This window comes from Aquarana catesbeiana, linkage group LG10 (assembly GCF_042186555.1).
Source record: "Aquarana catesbeiana isolate 2022-GZ linkage group LG10, ASM4218655v1, whole genome shotgun sequence".
Classification (NCBI taxonomy): Eukaryota; Metazoa; Chordata; class Amphibia; order Anura; family Ranidae; genus Aquarana; species Aquarana catesbeiana.
In genome coordinates, this window is record NC_133333.1 from 37,524,940 (window position 1) to 37,538,200 (window position 13,261).

At 39.2% G+C, this 13,261-nt stretch overlaps 1 protein-coding gene across 2 annotated transcripts in view; it reads right to left on the minus strand.

Moving 5' to 3' along the window:
* Positions 1-13,261, minus strand: part of GRIK5 (glutamate ionotropic receptor kainate type subunit 5) — a 591,069-nt gene that overhangs the window by 73,947 nt on the left and 503,861 nt on the right. For both annotated transcript variants that reach the window (XM_073602012.1, XM_073602011.1), the window contains exon 15: positions 3,422-3,595. In XM_073602012.1, coding sequence (XP_073458113.1) covers positions 3,422-3,595 — 174 coding nt within the window. The remainder of the gene's footprint in view (positions 1-3,421; positions 3,596-13,261) is intronic.

Consider the following 13,261-nt stretch of genomic DNA (forward strand, 5'->3'; position numbering starts at 1 on the left):
TTAGATAAATTAGGTCTTCCAAAAGAAAAAAAAGAGAAAAGAATGACCTGAGATCACTTAATCTGCAATTTTTATCATGTGTAAAAAACCATCTCCACTTCTTGCCCAGGCTAAGGAGTCCCAGAATATTTAGAGCCCCAGGCAAATGCCTCATTTGCCCTCCCCTAGTGCCTGCTTCAGATAATTGCCATTTGAAAAACATCATTGTAAGGATGTACTATTAATAGTTTGAATAGACCACCATAGACAGTTATACCTTACATTCCTCGATAGCTAGCCTGCAAGCTCATTAACTTCCATTCTACCAGTACTAATACTACAGGGACTGATATATAATTAGAATAATATAATTAATATATGGCATTATCTTTCAGTCTGCATCAGGCTTGACCCAGACAGCCCAAGAGAACTGAAGGATGCTGGGACATGTTGTGTTATTTTCAAAATCCAAACCCCAAAGACAATTCTAATATTCCCAGCACAGGAGCAGATAAATCCTTGCAGTATATGTACAGTGGCTATAAAAAGTCTACACACCCCTGTTAAAATGTCAGGTTTCTGTGCTGTAAAAAAATGAGACAAAGGTAAACCATTTCAGAACTTTTCCCACCTTTAGGCTGGGTTCACACTGCTGCGAATTCTATTGCGAATTTGAGCCGTTGCGATCGCTCAAATTCGCAAGTCATTTAAATTACATAGATTAACATTAGTGCCGTTCACATCGACGCGTTGCGAATATAACCTGCGTGAAAAAAAGGCCCTGTGCGAGTTTACTGCGTTGCGTTGCGAATTTAGTCTCCATAGACATCAATGTAAATCGTTCTTGAATCGCATTGATTGGTTCACATATGTGCGAATTCCACCACACTACTCTCCACAAAAACCAGGAAGTACACAGGAAGTTAAGACCCTTTTTTTTTTTACATTATGATTCCATTGGCTAGACTATCAATCGCAGCTATATCCAACTCCTGAAATTCGCGGTAAAATCGCGGTAAATTCGCGGTAAAATCGCGGTAAATTCGCGGTAAAATCGCGGTAAATTCGCACTGCAGCAGTGTGAACCCAGCCTTAATGTGACCTATAAACTGTACAACTCAATTGAAAAACAAACTGAAATCTTTTATGGAGGGGAAGTAAAAATAAAAAAATAAAATAATGTGGTTGCATAAGTATGCACACCCTCTTATAACTGGGAATGTAACTGTGTTCAGAATTAAGCAATCACATTTAAACTCATGTTAAATAGGAGTCAGTACACACCCGCCATCATTTAGTGTGCCTCTGATTAACCCCAAAATAAAGTTCAGCTGTTCTAGTAGGTCCTTCCTGACTTTTTCTTAGTCGCATCCTACAGCAAAAGCCATGGTCCGCAGAGACCTTCCAAAGCATCAGAGGGATCTCATTGTTAAAAGGTATCAGTCAGGAGAAGAGTACAAAACAATTTCCAAGGCATTAGATACACCATGGATCACAGTGAAGACAGTCATCATCAAGTAGAGAAAATATGGTACATCAGTGACATTACTAAGAACTGGACAGCCCTCCGAAATTGATGAAAAGACGAGAAGAAAACTGGTCAGGGAGGCTGCCAAGAGGCCTACAGAAACATTAAAGGAGCTGCGGGAATATCTGGCAAGTACTGGCTGTGTGGTACATGTGACAACAATCTCCCGTATTCTTCATATGTCTGGGCTGTGGGGTAGAGTGGCAAGATGGAAGAAAAAAATCCAAGCCCAGCTAAATTTTGCAAAAACATATCTGAAGTCTCCCAAAAGCATGTGGGAAAATGTGTTATGGTCTGATGAAACCAAGGTTGAACTTTTTTGGCTATAATTCCAAAAGATATGTTTGGTGCAAAAACAACACAGTACATCACCAAAAGAACACCATACCCACAGTGAAGCATGGTGGTGGCAGCATCATGCTTTGGGGCTGTTTTTTTTTTCAGCTGGAACAGGGGCCTTATTCAAGGTAAAGGAAATTATGACAAGTTCCAAATACCAGTCAAGATTGGCCCCAAACCTTCAAAACCTTTCTGCTAAAAAGCTGAACATGAAGAGGAACTTCACCTTTCAGCATTAGAACAACCCAAAGCATACATCCATATCAACAAAGGAATGGCTTCACCAGAAGGAGATTAAAGTTTTGGAATGGCCCAGCCAGAGCCCAGACCTGAATCCCATTGAAAATCTGTGGGGTGATCTGAAGAGGGCTGTGCACAGGAGATGCCCTCACAATTTGACAATTTGGAATGTTTTTTCAAAGAAGAGTGGGCAAATATTGCCAAGTCAAGATGTGCCATGCTGATAGACACAAAAAGACCGAGTACTATAATAAAATCAAAAGGTGCTTCAACAAAGTATTAGTGTAAGGGGTGTGCACACTTATGCAACCATATTATTTTAGTTTTTTATTTTACTTCCCTCCACCTAAAAGATTTCAGTTTGTTGTTCAATTGAGTTTATAGGTCACATTAAAGGTGGAAAAAATTCTGAAACTATCTTTGTCTCATTTTTTTTTAAATCACAGAAACCTGACATTTTAACAGGGGTGTGTATACTTTTTATATCCTCTGTAGTAGATGTTTTATTTTCTCAGCAAATATGGAATATTTTAATTGTTTTTATAGCCAAATTGTTTTTTTTTAGTTTTTTTTTGTTTTGGATAGAGAAGGGAAGTATTGGAACACCTGTCATGTTTTTTGCTGCGTGTGTCCCCACTGAGGAGATTTATAGTCTTTATTTGTCCTAAAGTTGACCAAAATAAAAAGTGATATAATTTCCGACATTTTACAGTTTTCACCAGAACAGGAGATGAGGGGAAATCTTCCAACAGGAACCCAAATCACGACATGTTGGCAACAAGGTGAGTATAAAAGCTTCTTCTTTATGAATTCCAAGAAGTAAAATGTCCCATAGAGCAGCCAAGGCTAACATGTCTCTCTCAAAAAGTGACCTTACTCATAGCTATGAGCTTTAGGGTTGAATGCTGTATGGAACATTTTACGCCTTGGAATTAATTAAGAGGAAGCTTTTATACTCACCTTGTTATGACATGTCGTGATTTGGATGTCTATACACAAGCAGATGGAGACTGCTGGTCTGGCACCGTGAGGTTTAAGCCTTAACCTGAGAGTTTCTTATCTGGTTGCAGCACCTTAATTCCTTCTTGAACTGTATTTTAATAGGAACACTTGTTCCAGTGAAAGCTGTCTGAGCATTCCCCTCACGTTTAAGAGATTTCTTCTTACATCCTGTTGCATCTCCAGAACAGGAATGAAATAAAATATCCCCAAAACTTGAAAGGTTTTTAACCATCTCCTATTTTATTTAAAGCGAAAAAAGGTTTGGCTTAAATCTTGCCCATCCAGTTGCACTAAGTCCATGGGTTTCCTCATTTCACCAAGGATGAAACTTACCAGACCCCACTGACGCATCTTGTCGACAGTGCTCTAGGCATGACCTCTGACCCCTGCTGCATAAACCCTCCTACAGGGAACCACAGGCTGTTCCCCAGTGTGTATTGGTTCTCAAGGATGTGGTGGCGCTCACGAAGGCATGGGTGTGGGTTGTACCACTCATAGGGACTCAGTCTGATGGAGAAAGACAACAAATGGCAATCATTAACCTGATAGCAATACATTTTAAATAATAACAAGGGTGGTTAAAGCACACAAGCTAGTAGACCACTCTCATTATCGACACTGAATGAGAAAGTTGACCTACTATAAGCAAGATCTAAGTTGTGTTATAATTGTATAAAGGTTGGTTTAAAACCTGATCAAGTAAAGTATAATGACCATGTACATAGCAAGCAATCAGATTTGCATTTATATTTTCTTTAACCTAAAATGCGATAACATCTGCAAGCTAACTGTTTGCTAACAGAAAATCCAGCCATTACAGGAAACTAAAGGTGGCCATAACCAATGGCCAAAATTTGAGCAAGCACCACTAACCTGGACAACGTGTTTTAAAAATCAACTGAGCGAGATGAAAAATTATCGGCCAACCTGTTTTGGTATTGGGCCTGTCGGAATATTGTAGCCAACAGCCAACCTAAAATGCCAACCTAAAATGCAATAACATTTTGCTAACAGGAAGATTTAGCCATTACACGAAACTAAAGGTGGCCATAGACATGCTAGGGTCACCAATGCCCAAAATTTGAGTAGGCAGCGCTAACACTGAAATACGTTTTAAAAATCAACTGAGCAGAGTGAAAAATTATCGGCCAGCCTGTTTGGGTGCTCGGGCTGTCGGAATATTGTAGCCAACAGTAGAGATTCATTCATCCACACTGTTAACGTGGATGGAAAGTTGATTGATCTTTACACATTTAAGCCAAGCTGAACGAGGGAAAATCAAGCCATGTATGGCTACCTTAAAATTGATTTCTTGAGGCACTAGCCGGCAGGATTGTGGACAGTGTATACCTGTCACTTAGGCCAGTGGTTCTCAATATTCTGAATCTTACTGAGACCAGGGCTAGGTAAATTCTTCCAAAACCTTCCATGCCCCAATAGTAAAAAAAGTTTACTCACACAATAAAAGTACAGGAATATAAAATATGTATTGAAATATGTATTGAAATGTTGGAAGGCTCTGGAGGAAGCTGGAGTTCACTGTGAGGAGATGGGGGTTCTGGAGGTAGTTAGGGGACTCTGCAGCAAACTTGGTGGCCCTGCAAGGGATGATGTCTTTGGAGGGACCTGGGGGCACTGTGTGAGACTGTAGGGCTCTGAGGAGGCCAGGAAACACTGTTGAAGGTTGGGGGCACTCTGAGGGGGCTTGAGGCTTTGCAGCAAGCAAGATGGGACTGCAGGGTGCTGGGGGACACTGTGGGCTCTAAGGGCTCTCAGGGAGTCTGGAAGCACTGTGGGAGGTTAGGGGGTGCTTTTAGCCACTGTTGGAAAATGATAGATTTTGGAAGCCCAGTTAGGTTTCTATCCTACATATGGTGAGGAGGTTCAGGGTTTGTGTCTGCTTTACAGGAAACAAACGTTGTTGTTGTTTTATATCTTAAGAAGTACTGCCATGGGTTTTGGAGCTTCAAGGCTTTGAAGAGCTTTGAGAAGAATAAAGTCTCCATTCCTAAGTCCTGCTGTTGTATGAAAAGGCTGACTGCTGGAAGAACACTAATATAGTACCAGAGCTGCCTATTTGTTTGTGGAAGTCATGAAGGCACACCCAGTTAATTAGGAATGGAGCTGAGCTTAGTTAGTAGCTCAGACAAGCAGATGTTTCCTTTTGTTTTGTTTTTTTGCTATGCATTTGTTGTTCAAAGCCCTCTTGCATTGACAAACCTACTTGGAATATTCCTGGGTGTCCCTGTTTCATGCATGGTTTACTGCTGCCCAATGCCAGTTAATCTTGTCCCCCTACAAAGGTTACTTTTTGTGATGAATGAGCCCAATTATTTTAAAACTGAAACAGCATTTTCAGCCTTCATCTATGCAATAAAATAAATATTATCAAAATGAATAATAAAAAAAACGGCATGATAAACTAAAAAATAGATTTGTAATTAAATAGCAAACTGTTATTTGTGACATTTTCTCAAGTAGTGCTGTGCGTCTCAATCAATTAGAACGTAAACAAAATATATAGTTAAAGGAATGCCTTTTTGATCTCTGGATTGCCAGGTTGTCTCCGGGTTCAGTACTTTATGAATTACTCACTGTCAATAATGGTTCAAACCTTTATTCTCACAAAATAAGGGACACGAACAAAGGAAGGGGCTTAAAGGGGTATAGTCTATCTCCCCTATACAATTCAAAACAAAATCTTTAAAGGTCAACTTCAACCATATTTTAGGACTGGCATTAAATTTAAAAAGTCAGATTGGCATCAGAACCCAGCCACTATTTAGAGAGGTAAAGATACCACTTCAGCCTGAACTCCTCCTGCCTATGCTCCTCTGATATGTTTCACCCCCACCTACGGAGCTTAATCATAAAGCCCATGTAGGCAGGGCAAAACATGTCAGAGGAGCATAGCCAGGAGGAGTTCAGGCTGAAGCTGTATCTTTAAGAAACAAATGGCCCATGCCCCATCTATAATTGGCCTTCACAGCAAGAAGCACATCTACTTACCAACCGAATTAACCTAACGGTATGCGTTAAAAAACAAAAAAAGTAAATGCATGCGTAAGCTGCATGTTTCATATTTGTGAGGGGACACACTGCACACCTTTGCTGCCATTTTGCTATGCATTGGGTGTCCATTGTGCCCCTGTGCCTTTAAGGAGGACTGGGCAATCCTCCAGGCCTATCTGCCCTCTATATATCCATTAAAATACAAGTGCTCCCACTGTTGGAGACTCTCATAAATTTATAAGGGTTAGGACTGCAGGTAATACAAGGCAGCGCGAAGGGGCCCTGCAGCTTACACATGCATTTGCAAATGTGTGCTAAATAAACCCCTGTTTTTAACACAGACTGTTAGACAGGTTAATTAGATTGGAAAAGGTAATGGTAACTGTAAGCGCAAATACATGAGTGCACACAATAGTTGGAACATTAACTGGGTAGGCAATTAGTCCATAAAAGTATATCGGCAGTTCAGGGGTTACACAAATATCGTGGCTGATAAAAGGCGGCTGCTGTCTTCAGAGAGCTGGCTCTGTAGTAGGTAAGAAGAAGGTAGAGAAGGAAGGGCCACCTGAGTGTAGTATTACAAACAGCTTTAATGACCCAGTATAAGGTCACACTTAGAGGAAACAGGAAATAAAAGGCTCATCTGTGTGTTAATAGTCCATGGTGGGGTCCTCAGATCCAGATCCATTTTTGCTGCAGAGATGTAGGGCTGCAAACCATTGTAGCTCAGCCTAGAGCATATCCTGTGGCCGTCAGGAAGAGGCTGGGGCCGGCGTGGAATGCACATGACGTCACGGGTCACGCGATCCCTTCCGGGAGCAGGACTTCCACACAAGAGAGAACAGGCTGGATAGGCTACGCGCTCAGAGCTACTACTCCTTCAACTGGCCAATTGAAGGAGCAGTAGCTCTGAGCGCGTAGCCTATCCAGCCTCAACTCTCTTGTGTGGAAGTCCTCCCCTCGGAAGTGCTCCCAGAAGTGATTGCGTGACCCGTGACGTCACGTGCATTCCATGCCGGCCCCAGCCTCTTCCTGACGGCCACAGGATATGCTCTAGGCTGAGCTACAACGGTTTGCAGCCCTATATCTCTGCAGCGAAAATGGATCCGGACCCCACCATGGACCATTAGCACACAGATGAGCCTTTTATTTCCTGTTTCCTGTAAGTGTGACCTTATACTGTGTCATTAAAGCTGTTTGTAATACTACACTCAGGTGGCGTTTCGTTCTCTACCTTCTTCTAGGTTAATTCGATTGGTAAGCAGACTGGTTGGTGAGTTGAGCTGGGAATTTTATCTGGTTTTGCTGTATCTATACCTATCTTTATAGTGGCTGGGTTCTGGTGTGTGGAGTTTCCACCTTCTGTCTTCCAATCTGTTTCTGCTAACCTGGATGAGCTTGATATGAGCGTCGGCACCCAACCTGTGCTTTGGACTGCAGAGAGAAGTTTTGTAGTGCTTTGAGTAGTACTCTAAATTCTTTGTATACAGTATGGGTCACAGCCAGAGTAGCAGGTTGGGCATTTCTTGCACATTTGTTTTTGGTGTCACAGTGTAGGGCAGCCTATCCACTTGATTATGGCTCTTTTTTGGAGTAGCACTTTTTGCACATTTTTCGGGTATTTTGTCACGCAACAAAATTTTTTTTGGCACATTTGGGGTGCTATTAAGAAAGAATGGTACAGTGCATTCGAGTGTGCCAGATGCTAAACAAGTTCCAGCAAGCTTATCTCTTTAAAGAGGTGCCCCAGGCTCCTTCCGCAAAAATTAAAAGTCATTAGCTACAAATAGTGTAGCTGCTGACTTTTAATATTAGGGCACTTACCTGTCCAGGAATCATCCGAACTAGTTTTTTATTCAGCTATCGGGTGCTGTCGCCTCCATCTCCATAGGGAACCGGCAGTAAGGCCTTGTGGCTTCACAGCGGGTCTGCGCTCTGTGAATGGGCTGGCTGTGGGGGAAGGAGGAGTTTGCCGAACCATCAAAACCAGGTACCCGCTATCCCCCCCCTTTTTGGGTGGAGTTCCACTTCAAGGCTGCCCACAAACTATGGGGTTATTTTACCAAAACTGGAGAGTGGAAAGTGTGGTGCAGCTCTGCATAGAAACCAATCAGCTTCTAACTTCAGCTTGTTTAATTAGGCTTTGACAAAAGAAAAAAAAAATGGAAGCTGATTGGTTTCTATGCACAACTACACCAGATTTTGCATCCTCCAGTTTTAGTAAATCAACCCTCTAAGTATTCTGATTGTATGATCTACAATCAGCTATGTCATTTGGCTACTAATTGCATTGTTTAGGTTTGGGCTCATAGTTAGACATGTGCAATTAATTTAGATCCAAATTAGTTTTTCGAGGAAATTCAACAAATTTGTTAATTCTGAAATATTCCAATCAACGAAAACCCGTTTAACAAATTTTTCCGAAAATTCGAAAATCCGAAATCAAGAATAAAAATCCGAAAATTCAAAAGAACGAAAATCCGAAAATAGGAACAAAAATCAGAAACTTTGAAAACCCGAAAATTTGAATATCAGAAAAAATAACTAACTAACAATAACTATTAACTAACTAATAAATTATAGGTATTGGAATTCCCTTTCAAATTTGGCTGTTAGTGAACGTAACGAATACGAATTTATCCGAAGTTACGAATTATCCAAAATAACGAATGCTGCATCTAAACGAATGGAACGTAACTAATGAATTATAATAAATATTAATAATAAAAACTTTTTATTATTATTAATATTATTTATTATTATTAATTTGTTACGTTCCATTCATTTAGATGCGGCATTCGTTATTTCGGATAATTTGTTATTTTGAATAAATTTGTATTTGTTACGTTCATTATCAGCCAAATTTTAAATTCCAATACCTATAACTTAATAGTTAGTTATTTATTACTTTGGATTTTTTAGAATTTTTGGATTTTCTAATTTCCGAATTTCCAAATTTACGTATTTACGAAAACCGCATCTGAATGAATGGAACATAAATAAATTAGTATTTTTCCTGAATATTAATAAATTCGAAAATTCGTAAATTCTAAAATCAGATAATAAGAATAAAAATCCGAAAATTCAAAAGAACGAAAATCCGAAAATAAGAAAAAAAAATCTGAAAATTCGAAAACCGGAAAATCAGAAATAATAGCTAACTAACAATAATAACTATTACTAACTAATAAATCATAGGTATTGGAATTTCCTTTCAAATTTGGCTGTTAGCTAACGTAACGAATATGAATTTATCCAAAGTTATGAATTATCCAAAATAAGGAATGCTGCATCTTAACGAATAGAACATAACTAAATAATAATAATAAATAATAATAATAATAAAAACTTTTTATTATTATTAATATTATTATTTAATATCAATTCATTACATTACATTCGTTTAGATGTGGCATTTGTTATTTCAAATAAATTTGTATTTGTTACTTTCATAATCAGCCAAATTTTAAATTCCAATACCTATAATTTAATAGTTATTTATTACTTTGGATTTTTTCAAATTTTTGGATTTTCTCATTTCCGAATTTAGGAATTATCCGAAATAATGAATGCTGCATCTAAACGAATGGAACGTAACTAAGTAATAATAATAAATAATAATAGTAAAAACTTTTTATTATTAATATTATTTATTTATATATTATTTATTATTAATTTGTTAGGTTCCATTCATTTAGATGTGGCATTCGTTATTTTGGATAATTTATTTCTAATAAATTTGTATTTGTTACGTTCACAATCAGCCAAATTTTAAATTCCAATACTTATAATTTAATAGTTAGTTTTTTATTACTTTGGATTTTTTAGAATTTTCGGATTTTCGAATTTCCGAATTTCCAAATTTACGAATACCGCATCTGAACGAATGGAACATAATAATGAATTAGTAATTTTTCTGAATTTATTGGAAATAACAAATTTCGATCATAACGAATAACCCGAAAAAAAATAAAAAAAAGAATTAAAATGAAAACTAATACATTTTTCAGCAGTGCACATGTCTACTCATAGTATAAAGTTTTGTTAAAGCTAAAGGAGATTGTACAGAGAGTGCACAATCAGATTTTACAGTTTAACAGTTTACAGTTTAACACAGCAGAGTTGGGTGGTGGAGGCAGCAGTACAGTTAAGTATTAACATTTTTCTTCATTTTATTTATATGGATAGTCACTTTAAGAGTGAGATAACACTCAATGCTCATCTACAGAGCATTGTACAACAGACCTAACAAGAGTGACGGAGGGATTTAGATCTGAAAGACGGACAGTTGGTAGACGAGACCGTGTCACTCCTATAGTATCTGGAGTTAAGATGTTTTTATGCAGCCCTCCGAATAAGCATCTGCACAGCTCAGCGGAGGCAATTATTCACAGCGCACCTCCTTGAACGCCATCATCCCGTGGACAGAATGATCATCAACATGCAAATTTACTATCATGCTCTCGGGACTTTGATGAATAGGCCCCATAATCTTTTACAGTACACTGCCTTTTCCATTTCAGCTGCCTTTTTCTCTCACTAGCCTGATGTTACCGTCAGGGCAATAGATGTTTTGGAACCTAAATAGCCTGAGATCAATACATTATTTTACCTGGTGTGACCGATAAACCTATGGGATGGAGTGCTTGTTAAAGAGACTATACTTTAAAGGAGCTTGGGCCATATTGGGAGATTAAAACTATGGTGCAAACAAAGAAAAAAGTAAAAAGAACCTAAAAGACAAGCACTGACTTTTTTTTCTGTTTTGCTGTGTAAGGTTTTTGCAGCTTACCAATTCTTAGATGTGATAGCTGCATTCTTTTTCTTATTTTTAGGCTTTTTTTGCCTTTCTTTTGATCTGATGATCCAGGCAGTAAATCTGTTATTTTTCAACCTCTTTTAACAGACCAAGCTGTCCAGCAAAAATGGCAGTTAGGGCTTATTCAGACGTGAGCCCAGGGGGTAATAAAAGCAGACAGTTGAGCTTCAGTTTTACTGCCCCCCAACTACCCACCTAAAAAAAAAGGCATGCAGCCTTTCAGGGCTGTACACGTGTCGTGGCAAAAAGTAAAAGGCATGCCTCATTCACCAGCTGGTACCACCACTGAACATGACTTATTCAAATGAACACAACTGTGCTGCAACTGTGAGCAATGCATGCGGTTGTGACCCAGTGGGTCAGCCATTTTTTAGGGTTAAAACAGGCCTCCTTACCGCTCACTTCATTTACATCTTTCTTTTTAAAATATAATCCATCCACATCCAGTGCCTAATGGCCTTGTAATCTGATTGGTATTAAATTTTTTCTTATGGTGTATTCCTGCCTCCTTGTAACATCCTCTGTGAGCTCCTGAACCTCTCCCCCCCTCCACACTGCCCCACATAGTCCAAGTCTAACTCAGGAATGAGCAAAAGAGGGTGGCTACATTCCTACATATAGAAGGCCATGGAGAACGAACGTAGCCACTTTCTAACACAGCCTTTCTTAACCTTTTTCATATGGAGGAATCCTTTAAATAATTTTAAGGTCTCAGGGAACCCCAGCTAATAACTACTGTATCGACAACTGATTGGCACGTTGGATGTGAACATTAAGTCAGTTGAGTTGTACCCCCTTGCATCAGCAATAAGTGAAATCTTCTCTTACATAAATGGTCAATGGCAAGAGTCTCCCTTAAATTGGGAGTCAATGGATGGATCTGTCATAATTGGAAAGAGCCCTTTACTCTTGTGGTCAGTGGGAAGAATGCTCCTTACATTGCTGGTTAATGGAAAGCATGCTCAGTACATTGGTGACCACTGGAAAGAATGTTCTTTATATTGGTGGTCAATGCAAAGAATGCTTCCTGTACAGATAGCTCAAAGATCATTGGTGTCCATGGTTACTTATCAGAGATTGGTAGTCAATAGGAGAAGGCTTCCTTTAAATCGGTGGCAATTGGAAAGAGTCCTTTATTCTGGTGGTCAGTGGGAAGAATGTTCCTTATTTTGGTAGTTAGTGGAGAGGATGCTCCGTACATTGGTGGCCAGTGGAAAGAACGTTCTTAATATTGGGGGACATTGCAAAGAACGTTAAGGGGGCACAACTCTTTGGGCGCACCTCCATGGGAATGTGGCTGCTATTCCACTCTATTAATTTGCAGTAAGTGCATGGTCCTTTAAGAATTTCAGTGGTATCCCAGGTGGGCTATAAAAGCCAATGGGAACACCTGGGATTATTATGGGATGCTGACCCAAAGGTATTTAAGGCAGCTGGATCCAGTCCTGGTCCTCTTTGGACCTTCAAGCAAAAGGAGGTGTCTCCCACCCACCCGTCGTGGTACTTTATGTGGTTTCTGCCACCCTGCATCCAGGGAGGAGTTGTTTATATATATATTCATGCTCGAGTTCTGATAACTGGGCAAAGAAGTGGAATCTGTATTGTATTATTTGATTTGAATTTAAAGCTGCTTGAAATAAATTTGTGTTATTCTGGCAAGCCAATAAATTTACCGCTGCCTTTTCGTGGCAATTTCCTGTGTAAAGTGTTTTCCTTTTTATTAGTAAGCTTGCTGTTTGTATGTGTGTGTGTGTGTGTGTGTGTGTGTGTGTGTGTGTGTGTGGGGGGGGGGGGGGGTTGTGGCATAAAGTCCTATGCTTCCTGTACAGATAGCTCAAAGATTATTGGTGTCCATGTTTACTTATCTGAGATTGGTGGGAATGATGAGAATGGGGGAAGGCTTCATTTAAATTGGTGTAAATTGGAAAGAGTCCTATAACTCTACTGGTCAGTGAGAAGAATGCTTCTTATATCGGTGGTTAGTGGAAAAGATGCTTTGTACATTGGTGGCCAGTGGAAAGAACATTCCTCACATTGGTGGTCAATGGGAAGAATGTTTCCTGTACAGATAGCTGAAAGATCATTGGTGTCAGTGTTTACTAATCTGAGAAGCCGAAATTGCTCATTTCTCAAGCAACATCTGGGGGAACCTTAGGGTTCAAAAGAACCTTGGTTGAGAAAGACTGGTCTAACAGGAACTCAGATCTCAGCAGTTAAAAAGGGAATTTGGAGATTTGAAGGAAGTTGAAAACGATAAATGTTACATGCTTGAATAGATTTTTTTTAAAACCACAGTTTAATGTTGCTTTAATGATATCTAACTTGTACGAAAGAATCCAATC